General features: G+C 38.4%; 1 protein-coding gene and 1 long non-coding RNA gene across 3 annotated transcripts in view; one reads left to right on the forward strand and one right to left on the reverse strand.

Moving 5' to 3' along the window:
• LOC307186283 overlaps nucleotides 1–24,547 on the forward strand; it is a 672,979-nt gene that overhangs the window by 82,299 nt on the left and 566,133 nt on the right. For both annotated transcript variants that reach the window (XR_013828307.1, XR_013828308.1), the window contains exon 3: nucleotides 2,177–2,321. This is a non-coding gene — a long non-coding RNA (uncharacterized lncRNA). The remainder of the gene's footprint in view (nucleotides 1–2,176; nucleotides 2,322–24,547) is intronic.
• The window catches only part of CPB1 (carboxypeptidase B1), a 50,435-nt gene that overhangs the window by 15,585 nt on the left and 10,303 nt on the right, over nucleotides 1–24,547 (reverse strand). Inside the window, exons 2-7 of the mRNA XM_079921271.1 lie at nucleotides 24,207–24,445; nucleotides 24,023–24,098; nucleotides 16,370–16,494; nucleotides 2,776–2,875; nucleotides 2,586–2,687; nucleotides 1,650–1,751 (exon numbers count right to left, since the gene is read on the reverse strand). Of these exons, the coding sequence (XP_079777397.1) occupies nucleotides 1,650–1,751; nucleotides 2,586–2,687; nucleotides 2,776–2,875; nucleotides 16,370–16,494; nucleotides 24,023–24,098; nucleotides 24,207–24,277 (576 nt within the window). The 5' untranslated portion in view covers nucleotides 24,278–24,445. The remainder of the gene's footprint in view (nucleotides 1–1,649; nucleotides 1,752–2,585; nucleotides 2,688–2,775; nucleotides 2,876–16,369; nucleotides 16,495–24,022; nucleotides 24,099–24,206; nucleotides 24,446–24,547) is intronic.

Below are 24,547 nucleotides of genomic sequence, written 5' to 3' on the forward strand. Positions count from 1 at the left end.
CTCTGCATGTTCCTAATACTGTCATCTAGAAATTTGTTTAATTTTGGTGAGACCTCCTGTAGATGGTCTCAGTAGAGGAAGAAGAATGAAAAAGGCTCCCACTAGGAAGTGAGATCACACTGATGGATTTTGGAGAGGCTTTCACCAAGTCTCAAGTTGCATAATGATGGAAGTCTTCTTATTCCTCTTACTTGAGAAGGGAACTCTGTTAAGGGTCTAGCTCTCCCTGCTAAGTGATGTGGATACCTATCTATGAATGAAGGACCTCATACCCATTTATTATGTTCTCTTAGTCACAGTTCTTCAGCCCCAGGATTATATTAAATTTACATTCAACTCTTCCCTAGGCTTGCTTGAAGAGATTTTTAAGGTATTTATGGTTTCTGTGTAGTAACAGTTTTTATATATTCTTCATGGCTTTATACATGTATGTTTATTAAAATAACACATGGTAAAGCATGTGCTTTTTATGTTGGAAGAGCTATAGAACCATGTTCTGTTAGTGGTCTGTGATTAGAGGTAACCAAAGTAATGATGAAAATCTTTCTTTCTAGAGGGCAGATAGTGAGATACTCACTTAAATTAAATGGTGCCAATTGGACACATAACATGTCTAGAAACCAGGAGCCTAAAGAATAGATACAGAAGTGCTTTACCCAAAAGAAATTATCTTGTATATAATAATAGTCTTACATTTTTAAAGTATTTCAATATTTTAAACTTTACTTTTGAAATAATTTTAGACTTATAGAAGAGTTGCAGATACAGGGAGTTCTCATATACCTTTTACCCAGCTTCCCCGCATTGTAGTTGGTCATCACGTCTCCTCTTATCTGTGACAATTCCTCAGACTTTCCTTTGTGACTTTGACACAGGTGTTGTTAACCTTGATCACTTGGTTAAGGTAGTTTCTGCTAGGCTTCTCCACTGTAAATTTTGCCTTTGTAATGTAATACATATTTTTTAAGAGATACTTTGCTGCTGCAAATAACCTAGTTCTCTTTAAACTTTTACCCACTAATCCTTATATCCATCTGTAGATTTTCATGAAGTAGTTATTACTGTGGTGTTCTAATGGTAACTTTCTATTTTGCTCATTTGTACATCTATTAGTTGTAATTCTTCTATAAGAAAGAGTTGTTCCTTCTCTCCCTTTTTTTAATTTATTGAATCATCTATATCATTATGGACTCATGGATATTTAAAAGGGTTTCTACATATATCTTACCATTAGAATTATAAAGGAGTGGAAAACAGTATCATTTAGAATAGGGACCACTACGTATTGTTTTCTTTTACTCTGAAGTATACATTGATTATTATCTAGGAGATAATGATCAAGTTAGTGGTTTTTCCACAATCATTAACTTTTAAATGACCTATCCACGATATTTACTACCTGTTAGCCTTTCTACCAAAGGGGGGTAAGAAAGTTAAGATGAGTGAAATACAAATAAATACCATTTGCTAGCTGTTTAAAAATTTTGCCTTATCAAGTTTCTTGGTGACCTTTATAGCTTGGACCTTGGAATTATGAATTTTTTCTATGCTATTATTCTCTTTTATTATAGTTAGATTACAAGGGATTGATTGAAATAAAAAAAAATACTTTCTACTTTCCTCTGCCAGTAATCATTCTACATACTGACCTCTCTCACAAACCACTGGCAAAATGCCGGGGAAATCCACTCTCTGGCATGGAAACCGCAGTCCATGAAAATGGCAGGCTTATTTGGTCCAGGTCTGCCAACCTATTACAAACAAAAGGAAAAGGGAAACTGTGATTCATCATATTCAGGGGTTAACATTCACTACCCATCTGGGCTTTGGACTCAACAGGTGAAACCTGACAGCAGCAAGAGGTACATTCCATGATTAAATTAAAACATAATACTAGCACGGTATGTTCTTGCCTCTAGACACTCACAGTATTTGAGCTAAGGCTTACATGGCTGTTTATTATTTTTATTAAGCTTGACAAGCTCATATTTTTCAGAAGATGCTTGATTACCCTGCTTAATTGTACTCACATGGAGGTTATTTTCTGCTGCTACTATTAGGAGACGTGACCAAGACAACTGGATGAGTAATTAGAAGTAATCATGATTGTTGCTAATCTTGTAAGAAGTTTTCCTTCTCTCCCATTTATTCCATGTCTTTTTATTTTCTTCATTAGAATTGCATGATAAAAATGGCATTAGAGGACGACAGGAACAAATTGTTGATACGCTGTGTACCGTGGTCTGATAGATATGAAGTTTATGAACCTCTTTAGCAAATGGATTTGCAAACAACATCTGGGAGAGGACAATTTCATCAAGGTAGATGATCATTTACATTGCTTACAGGAATGTGGTTAAATTTATAGGACTTCTCTTATTTTATTGCATTTTTTCTTTTGAATAAATCAAAATAATGATTTAAAAATTCACATATGATGAAACAATCTGGGGAATCTGTTTGAGGCAGGGAAAGAGTTATAACTATGTTTGGGATGAATATGTCTGTGAAACAGATGTTAATGTGTTAGAATTCATTGATTTAAAGCCCTCAGACATGGGAAGGTTATGGTTAAAAAGGATTACCTTGAGGAGGTACATAGTGTTTCCTAAAAATGTAGTTCCGATGGCACTGCGAGAGATGAGGTCTGGATTTTCGCTGGCGACTTGTTGAGTCCAAGCCTCTATCTACCAAATGGAACCATTTGTGGGTTAATGTGACATTCTTGGTTCAATTCCCAAAGCAATGTTTGTCTAAATCACGTGCGCATCATACCGTTTCCCAGTTGTTGTACTTCTCGTAACTGTGTCCAGTTGCACGGACCCTGCTATCAAACTGAGCCTCCAGCACAGATCTGAGGTTGCTTATTAATACCCTGTAATAAATCAAAGGGGGTGCTCTGTAAACATAAGCATGTTTCCCAGTCAGCAAAAACCCAGAGTTTCTGCTTTAGCCGATGGTGCAGTACATTCTCCATGAAGTCATCAGATCTGTCCTCTGATTATGCCTTTCAACTTGAGCTACTCATCACAAAGTAAGTAAATCATTGAGAAGGATACTGGAGACTATGAGCAAGGCAGGCTCTTCTTTGGCCCAAACTTCACCTGTTTGGGGGTCCTTGGACCTTAAACTTGGAAAATGATTTCCCTGGTACCTGGGGCATTATGCATCAGGGCCTTGGGCTCAACACAGAAGCATGCCCTTAAGCCCTATCAGTGGTCTTTCTTCCTCAAGATTTTCCTTGTTTTAGCACTGAAAGTCCCATGTCCCAGGAACCTACTCAATCCCAGTAGTAGTAGATTGGGACAGCCAGTCACCTGAGGCCTTTCTCTAGGTTTTGAGAAAAATATCTTGATGGGTGGAAATTCAGAAATATTGACAAGCTAAAGATTTTTTTAGACCAAAGAATACTGAGTTTAAAGTATTCGTTTCTGCTTGCCTTTCTTTTGGCTGGTTTAAAGTAATGTAAGAATGGTTCTGTAGTAAGGTAATATGACAATTGGTGACGGAAACTTTGAGGCTTGCTTATTTCTAAAAATGATTATTCAGGTGAAAGGTCTTATTATAAGAGGCACGTGTGAAGGTGTGGGTATATATGACTTTGTTTCTCTTTGCTACTTTTGAGTGGAAAGTGTGTTCTGAAGGGACAAAATTTTATGAGCATTAATGTCCTTGATCATAGACTGTAAATATCATGGGCAGTAGTTAGTTTACAGAAACTTCTATTATCCACAGTCAAGCCTTGAAATGTTTTTATCTGACACACAGAGAATTGTAGCCGCATATCAAAAGTCTACTTCTCCTCCGGCTGCCCCAAGGGCATTCTGATGAAGTATGTCAGGGACATCCTCTGAACCTCCCTCCTGCTGTCTCCTTCTTTTGTTTAACTGTGCATGAACTTGTGTCTGTTTATGGAAAATACCATAAATTAATACTAAATGATATTTGTTTCCTAGCAAGAGGCAAATACTGTCTTAAGGGCTTAACTATCTTAAGGTAGTATTAAAAAAAAAAAAGGAAAAGGAGAAGAGTTTAATATTTATTCTGTGGAAAGAACATTTCCCATTAAGCAGCCATCAGTACTTTGTTAGTGCTTTCATTTCTATGGCTGCTATAAGTTACCACAAACTAAGTGGCTTAAAACAGTATGAATTTATTATTTTACAGCTTAGAAATCCAACACAGGTCTCACTGGGCTAAGATCAACATGTGAACAGTGAAGTGCTTTCTGGAAGCTCTAGGGGAGAGTCTGATTCCTTGCCCTTTAAAGGCTGCCCACATTCCTTGGCTGTTTGCCCTTCTCCATCTTCAAAGCCAGCAATAGCAGCTCAAGTCCTTCTCATGTTTCATCACTCTGACTTCCTCTTCTGCCTCCTTCTTCCACTTGTAAGGACCCTGTGGTTACTTTGGACTTCTCAGGACAATTTAGGATAATCTACCTATTTTAAGTTCAACTGCTTAGCAAACCTTAATTCCATCTGCAATCCTAACTTCTCTTTGTCATTAGCATATATTCAGATGTTCTAGGGGTTGGGATGTAGACATTTAGGAGGGACAGTCATTCTGCGGGCTATAGTTAGGAACAATGATTATAGTAAGTGCTATAATTAATTATATTCAACACCTAAATTGGATTGTTAGGGAATAGGGTGGAATTAGAAAGAATCTAGAATTAGAAACAAAAGATCAGGGTCATAGTTTTGCCTAACATGTAAATTGGTTTCAGCAAAGTCATTTAATCTCTGGGCCTTATTTCATACTTTGTATAATGGGATATTTATTAGCTGGTATTCAATGTCCTTTTCAGTTCTAAAATGCAATGACTTGACTCAAATTCCTAGGCCTTGGTCATTTACATAGATGTCTTCCAAGGTTTATGAAGAAAAAAAATTAAACTACAGTAAAGTTGCCAGTTACCACCTTCATAAACTCTAGGGAAACATCTAGAATAGAGATAGTTTAGGTAAATGATTGTCAAATATAGCTAAAAACTAAAAACAAAACCAAAACAAGTAAAACAAAAACATTGAAAACTGAAAATCAACAGGCAGAAACCTTTAAGAAAACAACTGTATTCCAAGATTATCAGTTTGAAAGAACAAACTGATAATTCCAAGATTATCAGTTCGAAAGAACAAATCCTGCCTAACAAGGATGAACGTCTCTGACAGAATGGCAAAACTAAAAATCCAAGAGGAAATGGTAAATGACATCTACTTTCCCTTTAACAAGATTTTCCATTGACAGCGAGTAAAATAATCATCTAGGTCACATGGCTTCTTAGTGGCTGCCCAGAGAAAAGAAATCATCAGTTAATTGCTCCCAGGCATTCTACAGCCTCAGGACATTCAGTAGACATTTGTCCCTAAGACCGTAACCATAATGATCTCTGACCTACCAGGAACCAGCTCTGAGTAGAGGGGGGAAATAGGCTTCCACAGCATATTGCAATATCCTTCTTTTGTATACAATCCTCAAATTCGAATTGTTTGGGAGAATAAGTGACAATGTGGAGGTTAGTGTTTTGTTTGGTACTAAGAAGAGACAATCTGTTAGAGTTATTATTATGTTAATATTTAAACATTTTCATCAATAATCAGGACAAGGAAGCATAATAAAACCAGTTAGATTTAAGATGACACCCAAAAGTGTCCTCTAGTAACTTGCAAAAGAGTATCAGAATGAGGTTGAAATGTGGTGCTTTTGCCTGAAGGTGGGAAATTGGCCTTAAATGATCCTTTCCAGCCCTATGATTTTATTAGATTTAGAACAAAGTACTACTTTAGCCACATTACAAAATATTATTACTAAATAATGAGCTTCTATTCTAGGAGATTAAAATAATGACTCATAATGTAATAGGGACTGCATTACAGCTCCAAAATACAGAGGCATGTACACTATTTTATACTTTTATATGTTCCTTTTATAGTGCTATCCCACTTCTTTTTTTTTTTTTTTTTTTTTAGCATGCAGGCAAATTAGATAACGGGACTCCCAACAAAGCAAGAAACACAATGTCTGAGGAGTAGAGACATGAGTTAGTTTTCTCCCCCTTTCAGATTCCTGAAAAAGGAGTATTAGGTCAGTCCCCAGACTACACACCCGTTGCTATTGAAGAACATTACTATGTACACATTGTTATCCAAGGACACTTTACTGATCGAATCTGAAATATGCAAAAAAATGTTATAGGCAGATAGCAACCATCAGTCTCTTCCTGCATTGGATAAGGCATAGACCACTTTACTGAAATTTGTAAGAAGGAATTCGGTGAAGGGCCACCCACCGAAAGATTCTGTCAACTTGGCTTCAGAACCATAAGTGGGAGATGTACACCATCCAATTCCTAGTCTTTCTGTACCTAGGGTGTGACATAAGCATTTAAAAATACAGTTATTGGCGGGGGGTGAAGTCAAGATGGCAGTGTGGGAAGATGCAGAGTTCCCGTCTCCCCACAACTAGGGTGCCTGCCGGATGCTGGTGGGGGACACCGTTGCCCAAGGAGACGGGAAGAACCCCCAAGCGAACTGGTAGGACGTGGGAGTACGGAGTCTGGACAGGACCGGCGCCCCTGAGAGGTGGCTGAGAGGGACCCTTGGGGACTCAGATCAGGAGGGGAATGGGCCCAGCGTTTCCCCTGCCCAGTCGGCCAGGGAAGTCTGCCCAGCTCTCAGGCCAGGTCCTATGCCCTCAGAGGTCCCCTCCAGGCCGGGTTGGTCCTGGGAGCATAGGAGGGAGCCCAGGAGAGAACAGGAAAGGTAGGTGGGAGGGGTCCTCCAGGACCAGAGGAGTAGAAAGGAGCAGAGGGCGTTTGCTCCACCCACTTGGGCTGGGGGAGCCGGCTGAGCTCCCAAGCCAGTCCCCTGCACTCCAAAGTCCCCTCTAGGCCACGTGGGCCCTGGGGGCCTAGGAGGGAGATCAGGAGAGGCAGGTGAGAGGGGACCTCCAGGAGGAACAGGAGAGGAGTGGAGGAAGCCTGCTGGGCTCCCAGGTGGGGTCCTCTGCCCTCTGAGGCCAGAGGTGGGAAGCATACCTGGGCATCTTCTGTTGAGCCTAAGGCTCCCCCACCCTCGGACTTTTCCAGCCCTGTGGGTTCTAAGCAGAGGCCCCGCCCACCACCCAAACCTCACCCCTGCTTAGGCCCTGCCCTCCACAGCCAAGGCCTTTTCCACCTTTTTTTTTCTTCCTTCTCCTCTTTTTTACTATTGTGGCTCTGTTTTGCCTTCCAGTTGTTGTTTCGTCTATATTTTTATTTTTATATGTTTTCTAACATAGCTGTTAGTTTCTAAGTCTGATTTTATTTTTTACTTTGTTATTGTCCTTTTTTTTTTTTTTGGCCATCCTGCACGACTTTCAGGATCTTGGTTTATGAGCCAGGGGTTGGGACGAAGCTCCTGTGGTGGGAGCTCTGAGTCCGAACCACTGGACTAACAGAGAGCCTCACACCTCAGGGAATATTCATTGGAGTGAGGTCTCCTGGAGGTCCTCATCTCAGCACCAAGACCCAGCTCTACCCAACAGCCTACAAACTCCAGTGTTGGAAGCCTCAGGCCCAACAACCAGTAAGACAGGAACACAATGTCACTTATAAAAAAAAAGGAAAAAGAAAATTGAGACGGCAAAATAAAAATGTCACAGATGAAGAAGCAAGGTAAAAATCTACAAGACCAAATAAATGAAGAGGAAGTAGGCAATCTACCTGAAAAAGAATTCAGAGTAATGATAGTAAAGATGATCCAGAATCTCTGAAATAGAATGGAGGCATGGACTGAGAAAATACAAGAAATGTTTAACAAAGATCTAGAAGAACTAAAGAACAAACAAACAGAGATGAAAAACACAGTAACTGAAATGGAAAATACACTAGAAGGAATCAATAACAGAATAACTGAGGCAGAAGAATGAATAAGTGAGCAGGAAGACAAAATGGTGGAAATAACTGCTGAGGAACAGAACAAAGAAAAAAGAATGAAAAGAGTTGAAGACAATCTCAGAGAACTCTGGGACAACACTAAACACACCAACATTCAAATTATAGGGGTCCCAGAAGAAGAAAAAGAAAGGGTCTGAGAAAACATTTGAAGAGATTATAGTGGAAAACTTCCCAAACATGGGAAAGGAAATAGTCACCCAAATCCAGAAAGCACAGAGCATCCCATACAGGATAAACCCTAGGAGAAACACACCAAGACACATATTAATCAAACTAACAAAAATTAAATTCAAAGAAAAAATATTAAAAGAAGCAAGGGAAAACAAAAAATAACATACAAAGGAATCCCCATAAGGTTATCAGCTGATTTTTCAGCAGAAACTCTGCAGGCCAGAAGTGAGTAGCAGGATATACTTAAAGTGATGAAAGAGAAGAACCTACAACCAAGATTGCTCTACCCAGCAATGATCTCATTCAGATTCAACAGAGAAATCAAAAGCTTTTCAGACAAACAAAAGCTAAGAGAATTCATCACCACCAAACCAGCTTTACAACAAATGCTAAAGAAACTTCTCTAGGCGGGAAACACAAGAGAAGGAAAGACCCACAAAAACAAACCCAAAACAATTAAGAAAATGGTAATAGGAACATACATATCAATAATAACCTTGATACAGATGAACCAGTTTGCAGGGCAGAAGTTGAGACACAGATGTAGAGAACAAACGTATGGACACCAAGGGGGGGAAAGCTGCGGGGGGTGGGGATGGTGGTGTGCTGAATTGGGCAATTGGGATTGACATGTATATACTGATGTGTATAAAATTGATGACTAATAAGAACCTGCAGTATAAACAAACAAACAAACAAAAAACAAATAATACTAAACTTTCTTTGGGTTATTTGTATGGAAATATGTTAATATAAATGTTTCAGACATTACATGAAATTTCTAAAAATCTTATATGTTCTGGTATAATGTTATAAGTCATAATTCTAGTTATTTAAAATGTATATCTCAGAAATAACTAAATTTCCTTGTCAATTGCATTATTACGAACTTTCATCAAATCTTTAACCGTGGTCACTTTTAAGTCTTTTGTCATTTACAGATAGTTCTGGGTATACTCTGATGCTTTTGCAAAAATGTTCCTGTAAAAGGGTTTCATCTTCAAGGAATTCATGGAAAAGACTCTGACAAGTACAGGTTTCTGGTAACTATACTGCTGAACTGAATGAATAAGCATTTTCAGAACTATAATGGAAAACTGATGAATTCATATAAGTGCTAACAAAAGATCAAGATGAAAAAAATTAGTTACATGGGACTGAGTGAACTGATGAGGATGATTATAATTTTTGTGACTTTCTGTTTGAATTAAAAAAAAATCCCACAAGGACTCAGAGGCAAAAAATATACAAATCAGTTTTCACTGCAAAGTAAAGGAGCTGTTACAGTGGAGGATTACAGGACTGAATGTCAATATTATGACATAGTATGAATGTGTTTTGTGTTTGGTAATTGCAATCATTGTTGCTTTTGTTGTGGTCATCCATTTACAATGCTTGGTGTCAGTTTATCTGTTGTAAAAAAAATACAGTGTGTGTGTGTGAAAAGAAAAAAAAATAACCTTGAATGTAAATGGATTAAATGCTCCAACCAAAAGACACAGACTGGCTGAATGATACAGAAACAAGACCCATATATATGCTGTCTACAAGAGACCCACTTCAGACCTAGGGACACATACAGACTGAAAGTGAAGGGATGGAAAAAGATATTCCGTGCAAATGGAAATCAAAAGAAAGCTGGAGTAGCAAACTCATATCAGATGAAATAGACTTTAAAATAAAGGCTGTTACAAGAGATAAGGAAGGACACTACATAATGATCAAGGGATCAATGCAAGAAGAAGATATAACAATTATAAATGTTTATGCACCCAACATAGGAGCATCTCAATACATAAGGCAAATGCTAACAACCATGAAATGGGAAATCAACAGTAACACAATAAAAACAGGGGACTTTAACACCCCACTTACACCAATTGACAGATCATCCAAATAGAAAATAAATAAGGAAACACAAGCTTTAAATGACACAGTAGACCAGATAGATTTAATTGATATTTATAGGACGTTCCACCTGAAAGTGGCAGAATACACTTTCTTCTCAAGTGCACACGGAACATTCTCCAAGATAGATCGCATCTTGGGTCACAAATCAAGCCTCAGAAAATTTAAGAAAATTGAAAATCGTATTAAGCATCTTTTCTGACCACAATGCTATGAGACTGGAAATCAATTACAGGGAAAAACCTGTAAAACCCACAAATACATGGAGGCTGAAGTGCACTACTAAATAACCAAGAGATCACTGAAGAAATCAAAGAAGAAAAAAATACATAGAAACAAATGACAACAAAAACATAATGACCCAAAACCTATGGGATGCAGCAAAAGCATTTCTAAGAGGGAAGTTTATAGAAATTCAGTCTCACCTCAAGAAACAAGAAAAATCTCAAATAAACAATCTAACCCTATACCTAAAGCAGCTAGGGAAAGAAGCACAAAGAAAACCAATGTCATTATAGAAGGAAAGAAATCATAAAGATCAGAGCAGAAATAAATGAAATAGAAACGAAGGAAACAATAGCAAAGATTAATAAAACTAAAAGTTGGTTCTTTGAGAAAATAAACAAAACTGATAAACCCTTAGCCAGACTCATTCAGAAAATAAGGGAGAGGATGCAAATCAATAAAATTAGAAATGATAAAGGAAAATCACAACTGACACTACAGAAATACAAAGGATTATAAGAGACTACTACAAACAACTATATGCCAATAAAATGGACAACCACGAAGAAATGGACAAATTCTTTGAAAGGTACAATTTTCCAAGACTGAACCAGGAAGAATTAGAAAATATAAACAGACCTATCACAAGTAATGAAATTGAAAGTGTAATTAAAAATCTTCCAACAAACAAAAGTCCAGGACCAGATGGCTTCACAGGCAAATTCTATCAAATATTTAGAGAAGAGCTAGTACCCATCCTTCTCAAACTCTTCCAAAACATTGCAGATGGAGGAACACTCTCAAATTCATTCTATGAAGCCACCATCACCCTGATACCAAAACCAGAGAGGTATCACAAAAAAAGAAAACTATAGAGCAATATCACTGATGAATATAGATGCAAAAATCCTCAACAAAATACTAGCAGACAGAATCCAACAACATATTAAAAGGATCATACACCATGATCAAGTGGGATTTATCCCAGGGATGCAGGGATTCTTCAATATATGCAAATCAATCAATGTGATACACCATATTAACAAATTGAAGGATAAAAACCATATTATCATCTCAATAGATGCAGAAAAAGCTTTTGTCAAAATTCAACACCCATTTATGTTAAAAAGTCTTCAGAAAATGGTGATAGAGGGAACCTACCACAATATAATAAAGGCCATATATGACAAACCCACAGCAAATACTGTACTCAGTGGTGAAAAACTGAAAGTATTTCCACTAAGATCAGGAAGAAGACAAGGTTGTACCCTCTTACTGCTCTTACTCAACATAGTTTTGGAAGTCCTAGTCATGGCAATCAGAGAAGAAAAAAGAAATAAAAGGGATACAAAATGGAAAAGAAGAAGTAAAACTGTCACTGTTTGCAGATGACATGATACTATACATAGAAAATCCTAAAGATGCCACCAGAAAACAACTAGAACTAACCAGAGAATTTGGTAAGCTTGCAAGATACAAAATTAATGCACAGAAATCTCTGGCATTCCTATACACTAACAACGAAAAATCAGAAAGAGAAATTAGGGAAACAATCCCATCTACCACTGCAACAAAAAGAATAAAATACCTAGGAATAAACCTACCTAAGGAGACAAAAGACTTGTACTTAGAAAACTATAAAACACTGATGAAAGAAATTAAAGATGAGATAAACAGATGGAGAAATATACCATGTTCTTGGATAGGAAGAATCAACATTGTGAAAATGACTATAGTACCCAAAGAAATCTACAGATTCAATGCAATCCCTTTCAAACTACCAGTGGCATTCTTCACAGAATTAGAACAAAAAATTTTACAATTTGTATGGAAACACAAAAGACCCTGAATAGCCAAAGCAGTCTTGAGGGATAAAAACAGAGCTGGAGGAATCAGGCTCCCCGACTTCAAACTATACTACAAAGCTACAGTAATCAAGACAGTATGGTACTGGCACAAAAACAGAAATATAGATCAGTGGAACAGGATAGAAAGCCCAGAGATAAACCCACACACATATGGTCAACCTAATTTATGACAAAGGAGGCAAGAATATACAGTGGAGAAAAGACAGTCTCTTCAATAAGTGGTGCTGGGAAAACTGTACAGCTACATGGAAAAGAATGAAATTAGAACACTCCCTAACACCATACACAAAAATAAACTCAAAGCGGATTAAAGACATAAATATAAGACCAGACAGTATAAAGCTCTTAGAGGAAAACATAGGCAGAACACTCTTTGACATAAACCACAGCAAGATCTTTTTTGACCCACCTCCTAGAGTAATGGAAATAAAAACAAAAATAAACAAATGGGACCTAATGAAACTTCAAAGCTTTTGCACAGCAAAGGAAACCATAAACAAGATGAAAAGACAACCATCAGAATGGGAGAAAATACTTGCAAATGAAATAACAGAGAAAGGATTAATCTCCAAAATATACAAACAGCTCATGGAGCTCAATATCAAAAAAACAATCCAATCCAAAAATGGGCAGAAGACCTAAATAGACATTTCACCGAAGAAAACATACAGATAGCCAAGAGGCACATGAAAAGATGCTCAACATCACTAATTACTAGAGAAATGCAAATCAAAACTACAGTGAGGGGCTTCCCTGGTGGCGCAGTGGTTGGGAGTCTGCCTGCCGATGCGGGGGCACGGGTTCGTGCCCCGGTCCGGGAGGATACCACATGCTGCGGAGCGGCTGGGCCTGTGGGCTATGGCTGCTGGGCCTGTGCGTCTGGGGCCTGTGCTCTGCAGCGGGAGAGGCCACAGCAGTGAGAGGCCCGCGTACCGCCAAAAAAAAAAAAAAAAAACTACAGTGAGGTATCACCTCACAGCAGTCAGAATGGCCATTATAAAAAAATCCAGAAACAATAAATAGTGGAAAGGGTGTGGTGAAAAGGGAACCCTCTTGCACTGTTGGTGGGAATGTAAATTTATACAGCCACTATGGAGAACAGTATGGAGGTTCCTTAAAAAACTAAAAATAGAATTACCATATGACCCAGCAATCCCACTACTGGGCATATACGCAGAGAAAACCATAATTCAAAAAGACACATGGACCCTAATGTTCATTGCAGCACTATTTACAGTAGCCAGGACATAGAAGCAACCTAACTATCCATCGACAGATGAATGGATAAAGAAGATGTGGCACATATATACAATGGAATATTACTCAGCCATAAAAAGAAATGAAATTGAGCTATTTGTAGTGAGATGGATAGACCTAGAGTCTGTCATACAGAGTGAAGTTAAGTCAGAAAGAGAAAAACAAATACCATATGCTAACACATATATATGGAATCTAAAAAAAAAAGAAATGGTACTGATGAACCTAGTGGCGGGGCAGAATAAAGACGTAGACTTAGATAATGGACTTGCAGACATGGGGTGGTGGGGGAAGCTGGGGTGAAGTGAGCGAGTGGCATGGACATTTATACACTACCAAATGTAAAATGGGTAGCTAGTGGGAAGCAGCCGCATAGCACAGGGAGATCAGCTCGGTGCTCTGTGACCACCTACAGGGGTGGGATAGGGAGGGTTGGGAGGGAGGCTCAAGAGGGAAGGGATATGGAGATATATTTATGCATATGGCTGATTCACTTTGTTGTACAACAGAAACTAACACAGTATTGTGAAGCAATTACACTCCAATAAAGATCTATTAAAAATTCTGTTATTTTTCTTGGTGCACACATTTTTAATTTTTTCCCATGGTAATTCAGAATCTGATTGAAACTACCAAATGATGAAAGTCTTAGTGAAGAGGGTTGGAACCACTGAAAAATCTGAAAAGCTATTTTGGTAGAACTTGTACAGTAGATGGTTCCTGTTACATAGAAAAAACAACTGCAAATTCTTGCCAGCAGGAAACCATCTAAATACATATTAGTTACCACATGAGGTAATAATGGGATGCACAGGGACTGCTGGCAGCCCCGGCAAGGATATTGCTGGTGTGCTTCTCCAGGATTTCTAGGGAGTTATTATTATTACTTAATATTTAGGAAATTATATGCCACAAATGTGCTAAGCAAAAATTAACAAGATCTTAGCCTTCAGGGAACATCCTATATTCTACGTGAGACAGCATTTATACACAATTCCCTAAACGTTTACGCATTAAAAAAAGACATGAATTTTCCTCCCGGTAAAAGGAGCTTGTTACCTGATTGGAAGGTGTTTTACTACTTTGTGTTCTGAGTAGAATTAGGATGTCAATTCAGGTGGCTAGGGTTAGCTTATGGTCACCGGTCTTCCTTCTGTTTTTCTTAAAGAACTATAAGGAAACTCATCTTTTTGAATATTATTAAGGGCTCCTATAGGCTAGGATTTTAGAAGTCCTTCCTAGTGTAATAAAAAGAGCAAAATATCACAGACGTGAATCTTAATCACATTTTGAAACTTACTGTATTATATCTTTGTTTTAAAAAGACGGTCAATTCTTAAGGTCACATTTTGACACTTCCCTCAAGCAGAAGCAGATAGCTAAGCTGTGTGAAGCATGATAATGGGGTTAAACAAAACAGTTTCTGTTGACCTTTAAAAGATGTATAATCTACCTCTTTGTACAAGAGTAAACTATAGCAGCATTCACAGCAATAAAAGTATCAGTTGAAGTTTATTTACATATTGTTTTATTTCATCTTCACAACAGCCCTTTGAGAGTGGCATTATACATATCTTCACTTTATGAAGATAAGGTTAGAAGGATTCTTTCCTTATAAAGACAAGGGAAGCTCAGAAAGGTTAAGCAAATTATCCAAGGTCAGACAGCCAGGAAGTTGCAGAGTCAGGATTTAAGCCTTGTCTGTTTTTTCCCAAGGCATTTGCTTGTTGCATTATGCTGTACCACTTCTTCTAATGGAGATGCAGATTTTATAGGTGACAATTCTGATATCTTTACTAGCATAAATACTATTCTGTAGTTTTAGGATGTGAAAAATAAGAGAAAATATCTGTTAAAATTATGTAGGTCACAGTTTCTCAAAATATAATGGAGACTTGAGCTTATGGTAGGGGATTGTTGGATAAACATTTGAATGTTCAAGACTGGAGTGTGAGATTGTCTCTTTGCTCCTTGCTGATCCACTTTCTGGAGGAAAAACTCTGCTTTAGACTAAAGACCTCATTTCCTCCCTCCCTCAAATGCAGATTGAGGGAGGTTCTAAGCCTTAACATATAGTCTGTTCTCTACCTAGACTATGATTTTTCATTGTCTTTGTTTGGCTAACTCCTCGTCTTTTATTTCTCAGCTGAAGCCTCCTTTCCTAGTATGGCCCTCCGTGATCCCTAGACTTGATCTATTCCCCTGCAATTCCAGCTCTTTACTCTTCTTGACATCTGTTACACATATTGTAATTCTTTGTTCATTTTCCTCTGAAGGGGATGGGCCCTATCTATTTTTTCAGCATTTGTTATATGTAGATGCTCACTATCTATTTGTTGCATCAACAGATGGACAACTGTCTCCACTTAGAGGACATTCTCATCTTAAAAGGCTTAGATGGATCAGTGCGGTATTTGGGGAAGATTCATGGAGTGATCAGCTTAGCCAACTCTACTCTAGGCCTTTGGGGAACCACTTTCCTTTCTTTCAGTCCTTTTCTCCATGCCTTCTCCTACCATTAGAGATAGTTGGGGACTTTGGGAGGAAAAAGGAGAGAAGGACCACTCAGTCTGACTCTAGTCTGGTCCTTAATCTAAAGGAGCATGAAGAACCCTCATGGCTCACAATAGGTCTGGTGATCACCTGGCAAGAAGACTTGATATGATTTGGCACTAAAACTGTGTTGGGCTGATAATAGAATATCCATCGGTTTGGCCTTTAGTCTATATATCACTTGTAAACCAGTAGCAGGTCAAATATGTGGCTAAAGAGTTAGGATTCAAGAGTCAAACCTGTTTTTATTAGAGCAATAACTAAACACAAAATCTACCAGACTTGACATCTTAAGACTTGGAATTCAGGGCCAGCTCTGCCATGACCTATTTGTGGGGCCCTGGGGAAGCCATTATCTTGGTCTTATTTTTATCTTCTCAGGTTTTTTTTGGAGACCAGGATGAGAGCATACATGAGAGAGAATTTTCATAACTATAAAACATAAACTTACTCGTATTGTAGTTCATTCTGCTTCAGAAAGTCTTCCACAGTGAAAATATCTTCTGCTTTAACACGGAAGTCAGCTGTACTGTGAGGTTTGATTTGTGTGACAGAATCTGGTTTCCAGAAGTCAATCTGAATAAGGAATAAGATGTATTGTACTGGACGCCTATAATTCAATGGGCGAATTATCACCAGCAAGCACACTATTGCTGTACTCCAGTGAGTTATTTTCAGACTCAAATTATCCATGAAATCTCTTAAAAATCTCTCCCTTGAATGAATAAGAGTTGCGACCAAGCAGTTAGATGTCAATAAAAGTGTTTACACATACATACACAGCATTAATTGATTATGAACAAGCATGAAGAGCATATAATTATCTCCCATAATGCTAGTTAATGGCAGTATTCTATAACTGCTCTCTTCTATTTATTGATTTTCTAGAACAGTTGCTTATTGTGATAGCAGTGTTTGTGGTAGTGGATGCATGTGCTGAATGAATGATGCTGAATTAACTGGAGCCACAAAATTTAAAAGCGAGAAATTGAGCTTTCTCTTACTTTTTAATGGACTCATTTTATGAGTTTATCTTGGAACTCAGTGCTATACAAGTCATAGTAATGTGTGGAGCCAAGAACATCCCTGACCTGTGGGGGATCCATCAGGGAGGAAAAATGTATCTTTCCACAGTGGTTATGTTGGAACCATGGCCAGAAACAAAATATTCTTGAGGATCCAATAATGTGCCGACATTTTCATTTGTTCAATTATTCATCAGCTATTACTGAGGACCTACTATGTGCTAGGCTCTGTGCCTGAGACTAGGAATACACTAGTGAGCAAATCAGACGTGGGGAGATTTTAGAGGAAATTGTGCACAAAAGTAGTATGACATATTTGATAATTCTAATGTTTTTCTTTGTGGATGTGTGGTTTCAGATCTCCTTTTCCCTTGGGAAAATATTAACCAATGACATTCCGCCTCTCACAGGTCTCTGTTTTTCTGTTCTTTGCTTGAGCTGAGTAAAGGCCTAGAAACCTGAGGTGACCCTGACATTGGATCTTTCTCTGCCCTGTTTCTCACTCAATACCTGTTTAGATATTTATGAGCTAGTCTCAGGATGGAGATATGACAGGTGGTGGTACTTAGGACCATTGCTTTGGAACTTAGAAGGGAGTTTGGGCACACTTAGAGGTTGTGAAATAGAAACTGATGATGTAAGATAATAAGATGACTCAATTTTAGATATACCTGTGGAGAATCCAGGTGCCTATATCCTGTCCTGGTAATCTTCAAACCTCTGTAGATGTCTAGAGGGTACTGAATCATGAGTCAGGGTCATAGGGAAGGTCAGGGGAATGGGAGGCAGGGACATTAGGATTACACAGGAGGGATTCCAGAAAAAATAGTGTGAGTATGGTTGTCACTAAGGTATTGGAAAGAGAGAGTACTGATAATTTGACAAGGATTGGCTGCAGAATGTGATCTATTGAGTCAAAGATGAGAGGATAAAGGTGAGAGGTTAAAAGATAGTGGAGGGGGACTTCCCTGGTGGTCCAGTGGTTGAGAATCTGCCTGCCAGTGCAGGGCACGTGGGTTTGATCCCTGGTTGGGGAACTAAGATCTCACATGCCAAGGAGCAACTAAACCTGCATGCTCTAGAAGCCCGCATGCCTCAGTTACAGAGAAGCCTGCACGCTGCAATGAAGAGCCCGTGAACACAGCGAAGATCCTGCGTGCTGCAACTAAGACCCAACACAGCCAAATAAATAAATAGATAAATATTAAAAAAAAAAAAAAGGAGTGGAGGAAGTATAAAGGCTTATCATGATAAAGACAGAGAAAGCAAGGGCTGGTGATGAATTCTAGTTAGCCAGCATTGTAAAGAGAAGGGCCATGAAGACAAGCACATTATAGGAGAAAGCATATTTTTAAAAGTTAACTCTGAATTTGTGTTCTTAATAAATGCCTGTCATTCCACGGTGGGATGGGAGAGGGAGGTGTATCTTTATTACAGACACAGAGGTTTAGAATTGGTAAAGCACATAAAGTCCTCCAAGCATCTGTAGGCAACTTGACAGCGCCCCACTCATACTTAACACTGGAGCCTTTTAGCGTGCTCAGGAGACTCCCCACTGCCAAGATGTGCATCTCTGTGCTTGAAAACTCCCCCAAACTGGAAAAAGCCTAACAGCTCGCAGCAGGCAGGAGGTGCCAAAGAAATAACTCTTTCCAGAGAAGTGCTTAACCAATGACCCTAGCAAGTTGATGTCTAAATATTCCAAATCTGTCATTTCTCAGGTGGGATAATTTTGATGCCTGTGGTTTGCACCCTTTCCTGGAATTTCTCTGTAGGATTAAGCTCTAGTCATCCTCTGTGATAGCTGGCTTAATAGTGCCCCTTTTGTTTGCTGCCCTCCCTTCTTTGTATCACTCCTCACTTGTCTACCCAGGCTCCCTGTACTTTCCAAATGAAATCTTTGCCCTTGAATCTTTGTCTAAGGGTCTGCTCTGGAAGAACCTACATTAAGATGGTAGCTTCCCACTTAGAGTGACAAATACCTGCACAATATCCTTGGTGATGGTTCTGCTACAATCCTGAGTATATCTAGTACTGCTTCAGAACAGCCTAATTGCCTTTTGATGGTTTTCCTTCTGATATTAAGTTGAAAGTTGCCTTCCCTAATCGTCTAACCTCTTGTACAAACGTTTGTCCTGGTTCTGCCAAATATTGGGAGAAATATATATATATATATATATATATATATATATATATATATATATACATATATGTAATTTCTCAACCCCATTTAAGAATATATATATATATATTTTTAAATGGGGTAGAGAAATCTCATAAGCATGTTTGACAGAAGACTTGCAGACCTAACCTGAGGTCCTGTAAAAACTCTCCTTTGACAAGGAGAAAATTGGTCAGCAAACATACCAACATCCAACACTATGGAGTCCGGCAAATATGATGCAGACTTAGTAACCTGGAGTTAGTCCCCAGTTCTTAGGAGAAACGGAGCCAAAAATCAGGAGCAACATTATAGCCTTATAGATGTTTACAATGCATTAAGTATGGTCACAAATAATGAACTTAAAATATTGGTACAGGGAGATAAATATAAATTTTGGTAATTACCAACACTTTGTGAATGAGATCTATGTTTAAAATATGGAAGTGGAGTAAAATATGTGATATGAGATATGGGGAATTGAATTATTATATGTAAAGGAGTTATAAAACTAAGGTTATAAAATTATAAATCCAGGAACCTGAGTGACAACCATTTGTTGGAAGATAAAGGAATATCTTTAAGTGATACCACTGTGGGAATGTCAACTTAATGAGCCAGCTGGCTAATATTTAAAGAGTCTTTCCTAAAATATATTACAAAACCAGCACAAAAGCAAGTAGTGTATTCACCTTAAATTCTTTTGGGAAAAAGAAGGATTCATAAAAGAATAAATATTTGTGTTGGGGAATTTTGGTTCTTCACAAATTTACACAAATTTGTTTCTTCACGTTACGTTTGACTATGAGTTGAGCATATGATAGACTCTTCCTTTATCTTGATGGAATTTTCCTTTCTTGTTGGAAGAGGAAATGACTTCTACTCTAGGCCTAGTTCCAGACAGCAGGGAGAAGCTTACAATCATAATGGAAGTGTTGGGAACATTGGAAGACTGTAACCAAGTTACCTTGGGCATGCACCTGAAACTACAGAAACAGAGTTCAAGAAAGTACTGCGAAAAGAGAATAGGTTTTGTGGGGAATGTCTCCAATAAAGGAACAAGGAGATAAAAATGAAACCCTTCCTATACAATTACATATGGAAAGAGGGAGGCTGCTAGAGTCCGTTGTGGTCACAGGTCTCTCCAATACATTCAACTTTTAAAAGGACATGTTCAAAAGCAGGGAGGAAGGACACACGGCCAAGGATGAATACAAAGACTAGATGCCCTTGTAATGATCTTATCAGGAAGGCTACAGTCCAGAATATGCTGCACTTGCAAGATTGCTAAGGAGAGTAAAACTTCCTTTTTTTTTTCAACATCTTTATTGGAGTATAATTGCTTTACAATGTTGTGTTAGTTTCTGCTTTATAACAAAGTGAATCAGCTATATGTGTACATATATCCCCATATGTCCTCCCTCTTGCATCTCCCTCCCACCCTCCCTATCCCACCCCTCTAGGTGGTCACAAAGCACCGAGCTGATCTCCCTGTGCTATGCGGCTGCTTCCCACTAGCTATCTATTTTATATTTGGTAGTATATATTAGTCCACGCCACTCTCTCACTTCGTCCCAGCTTATCCTTCCCCCTCCCCGTGTCCTCAAGTCCATTCTCCACCTCTACGTCTTTATTCCTGTCTTGCCCCTAAGTTCTTCAGAACCATTTTTTTTTAAAATTCCATATATATGTGTTAGCATACGGTATTTGTTTTTCTCTTTCTGACTTACTTCACTCTGTATGACAGACTCTAAGTCCATCCACCTCACTACAAATAACTCAATTTCGTTTCTTTTTATGGCTGAGTAATATTCCGTTGTATATATGTGCCACACCTTCTTTATCCGTTCATCTGTCGATTAAAAATCTCTTTTTCAATCATGTTGGAAATAAAATGAATAAAGAAGAAACACGCAGTCTCACTGCTTGGAGCTAAAGTATGTTTGCAGCTGGAAGAGAGGAAGTAGCCAGATTGACCTCTTGTTTGGCTTTTGTCTTTTCTAAGGAGTTTTATACTATCTCTTGTTTTTTCTACTTCTACTGAGAGATGAAATTACCATAAGTAAAGAAATTTTCAAATATTATGATTTTAGCAGAAAAACCTTCTTTGGAAAGAGAACATTGAGGCCCAGGATAGATAGGCAGAGAGGGGATTAGTCTGGTAATGTAAATTGCATTCAAAATCCTGGATCTAATGACAGTAATGATAACAAACGCTTACATAGTTTTTACTGTGTAAGTTCTTTCTGAGTACTTATATTAATTCTTTTAAATCTCACAACAATCCTGTAAGGTAAATGCTCTTATTCTCCTTATTTGACAAATGAGAAAGTTGAGACCCGGAGAGGCATCCAAGGTCCAGCTAGCAAGTAGTAGAGCCAGGAATCGAACCCAGGAAGTCTGAGTCCAGATTCTCTGCTCTTGGCCATCAGAAAATGCTGAATTTTAGGTAACTAAAAAAATACTGAGGATGTGATTGCAGAACTTTCTCAGCAATCTTGGAGGAATCAGAGCTTGAAGGGATCACTGAGGAGTGGAGGGGGCATGTCTTGGATTTCGTGAACAGGAAGACACGTGAATACCAGGAGCGGGAGCTCCAGGGGCCTGGCATGGATACTGGCAAAGTAAACTGGAAGCAGATGGACTGTGAATATTCAGAAAAGGAAGCCATGATCCTTGGGAGCCAGCACGGTTTAAAGCAAGAATAAGTCAAGCCAAAAAAAAGAAAAAAAAAAAAATAAGTCAAGCCCAATTAACTTCATGTTATCCTTGAAAGAGACCACTAGCCTGATAGGATGCTGAATCTGGATCTTAGCAAAGCGTTTGACCAAGTCTGTGCATTTATATTCTTCTTTACAAGCTGGAAAGCACAGTGTTAGCTGTAGGTAACACCACAGTAACTTGGGTAGCAGAGCAAACTCATCCAAGGAGAGTTGGTTAATGAACCACTTTCAGTGCTTACTTAACACTGTGTCTGGCATATTGGAGCCTCATGATAAATAGGTATTAAATGAACGAACCATGAAGGGTGCCTCTAATTCTGTGCTGACCCCTGACTTACTTAATGTTTTTCCTTTATCAGTGACAAAGATAAAAGTCAAGAAGGCATGTTTATCAAACTTGCTGGTGATACAAACTTAGGGCAAAGAATTATTTGGATGAGTGAGTTAATTTTTAAAACTGTCTCAATATGCTATCAAGATAATTTTTAACAGAGTAAATCTAAAATCCTGCATTTAGGTTAAAAAATCAATTAGGCAAGTATAGAAGGAAGAATACCTTGCTTGAGGGTGATTCATGTGAGAAAAAAATAGCCTAATAGTTTTGATCGGCAATAGGTGTTCTGTAAGCTAAGAGCATCCTAACTGTTCAAGATGCTAAAAAGAATCTTAGGCCCCATTAATAAGTGTCTGCTTTACAAATGAAAGCAGGCAATGGTCCTACAGTATGTATTAATCAGAGCACACCTGGAGGTCCATTGTCAATTCTGAGAGCTGCATTTTAAAAAAGAAATATAGACAGAAAGATTGAGCTATATTCAGAGGTGACCAGAATGATCAAGTGTCTGTAAACCAGTGCTAAGAGAAATGATGGAAGGCCTGGAAAAGATAAATCTTAGAAGTGAGACAGTATTTGACTCAGCTAGGTCCAATGGGTCAAAGATAGAGAAGGTAGCTTTCAGCTCAGTATAACGATTAAAATCATTTGTAAGGGCTTCCCTGGTGGCGCAGTGGTTGAGAGTCCGCCTGCCAATGCAGGGGACACGGGTTTGTGCCCCGGTCCAGGAAGATTCCACATGCCGTGGAGCGGCTGGGCCCGTGAGCCATGGCCGCTGAGCCTGCATGTCTGGAGCCTGTGCTCCGCAACGGGAGAGGCCGCAACAGTGAGAGGCCCGCGTACCGCAAAAAAAAAAAAAAAAAAAAAGATTTGTAAGGCAAATTTGCTACCTTGAAAAAGCAGTATTCCTACTATTCTTGGAAATACTCAAACAGTTTTTATCAGGGCTAGTAACCAGGGATGCTGTTTCCACTGAGGAAGTTCAAATTTGAGTAGAAGGCTGCAGTAGATGACTTTATATTATCTTTCAATTCTAACCTTCTGAATCTGTTTCAGATTATGACACTCTTTACCTTCTTTTTTCCTCCACACCTTAAAAGCTAAAAAGATAACGAAAGATAGATGGTTGGATGGATAGATAGATACTTAGGAGCTAGTAGAATATTTTGGTTTCTGTATTCATGAAAAGACAGCATTGGATCAAGTAAACAAACTATTGTGGTCAGCAATAGCTTCCTGACACACTATATATATAAAATTAAAACTGTCAGTTTTCATCCCATATACAGTGAATTTTTTAAAATAAAGTAGCGTAGAGATTTTGGTTTCTTGAAAGTAAAATATGAAAATCACTCCTGGCTTTTTACCTTCTTTACCTCCTTCATGCCATATCATTAAGAGGGCCTGAATCAAGGTCATGAAAACTCAAGCTGTTTGATTTGGAATGAAAGAAAATCAAAGAGAACAGATGATACATGGGATGTGGAAATGAATATCAAGTTGGACAAAAGCCCAGTTTTTCTGTAATATCCAAGCTCATCATTTTTCTCTTTTGCCTTAGAAGGGAAGTTACTGTACATTAAATGTTCTATGACCTTTGCAACAGTTTCAGCTCATTCAGTTGTCATGCTCTGGAAGCTGTTTAAAAGTTACCCTGGATTTATAATAGGGCTTATGGCAATCTAATTTAGGCAGAAAAAGAAGGCATGGGGGCACTAAATGTTTTTCAAGTTTTTATTTCTTGCTACAAAAGCGCTATAGTTAATATTTCATGTCATTCTTCCTTTGATGGAATCATAGTGTAATCTAAGATTTTAAAATAAGTGTGAAGGAAACCCTATAGCATAGAATTGTTATTTACCTGCCTGGTGCTGGCCAACTCACGGAGTAAGTTGATGTCATTTTCATTTTCAACACTGACACGGAACACCTTCTCCCTGAATGGTGAAATACAGAAGAAGGAGAGAAAATTTAAAATTGGGTAATGTGTTCAAATTTTTTGGCTAGCAAAGAAGTGCTTCTCATTTAAGGTGTCAGTCACTTACCCTTCAAAGTGCTCACCAGAATTGTGAGCAGAGGCTAGGGTCACAGTCACGAGAATCAAGAACGCCAGCATTGTGCCTGATTAGGTCTTTTGGTGGGTTTCACCTGCTTTTATAATTGGGGTGTTCTTTGTTTACTTCTCCGGATTGCAAATAGGCACTATCAAGTCTTGATTAAAGGTTTTCCTGGCATTGTTGCCCTGGTAGCTGCGTAAAGTCTGCGAGTATATCTCTCTTAACACCTGTGGAAACAGCAAATAATCTGAAGTTCAGCCTGTCTGATTTGGATGTCAGACCTAGAATAGTCTGGAGGTAAAGGAGTTTTAAATAAAATCTATTTTATA

Source organism: Stenella coeruleoalba, assembly GCF_951394435.1.
Source record: "Stenella coeruleoalba genome assembly, chromosome: 5".
NCBI lineage: Eukaryota > Metazoa > Chordata > Mammalia > Artiodactyla > Delphinidae > Stenella > Stenella coeruleoalba.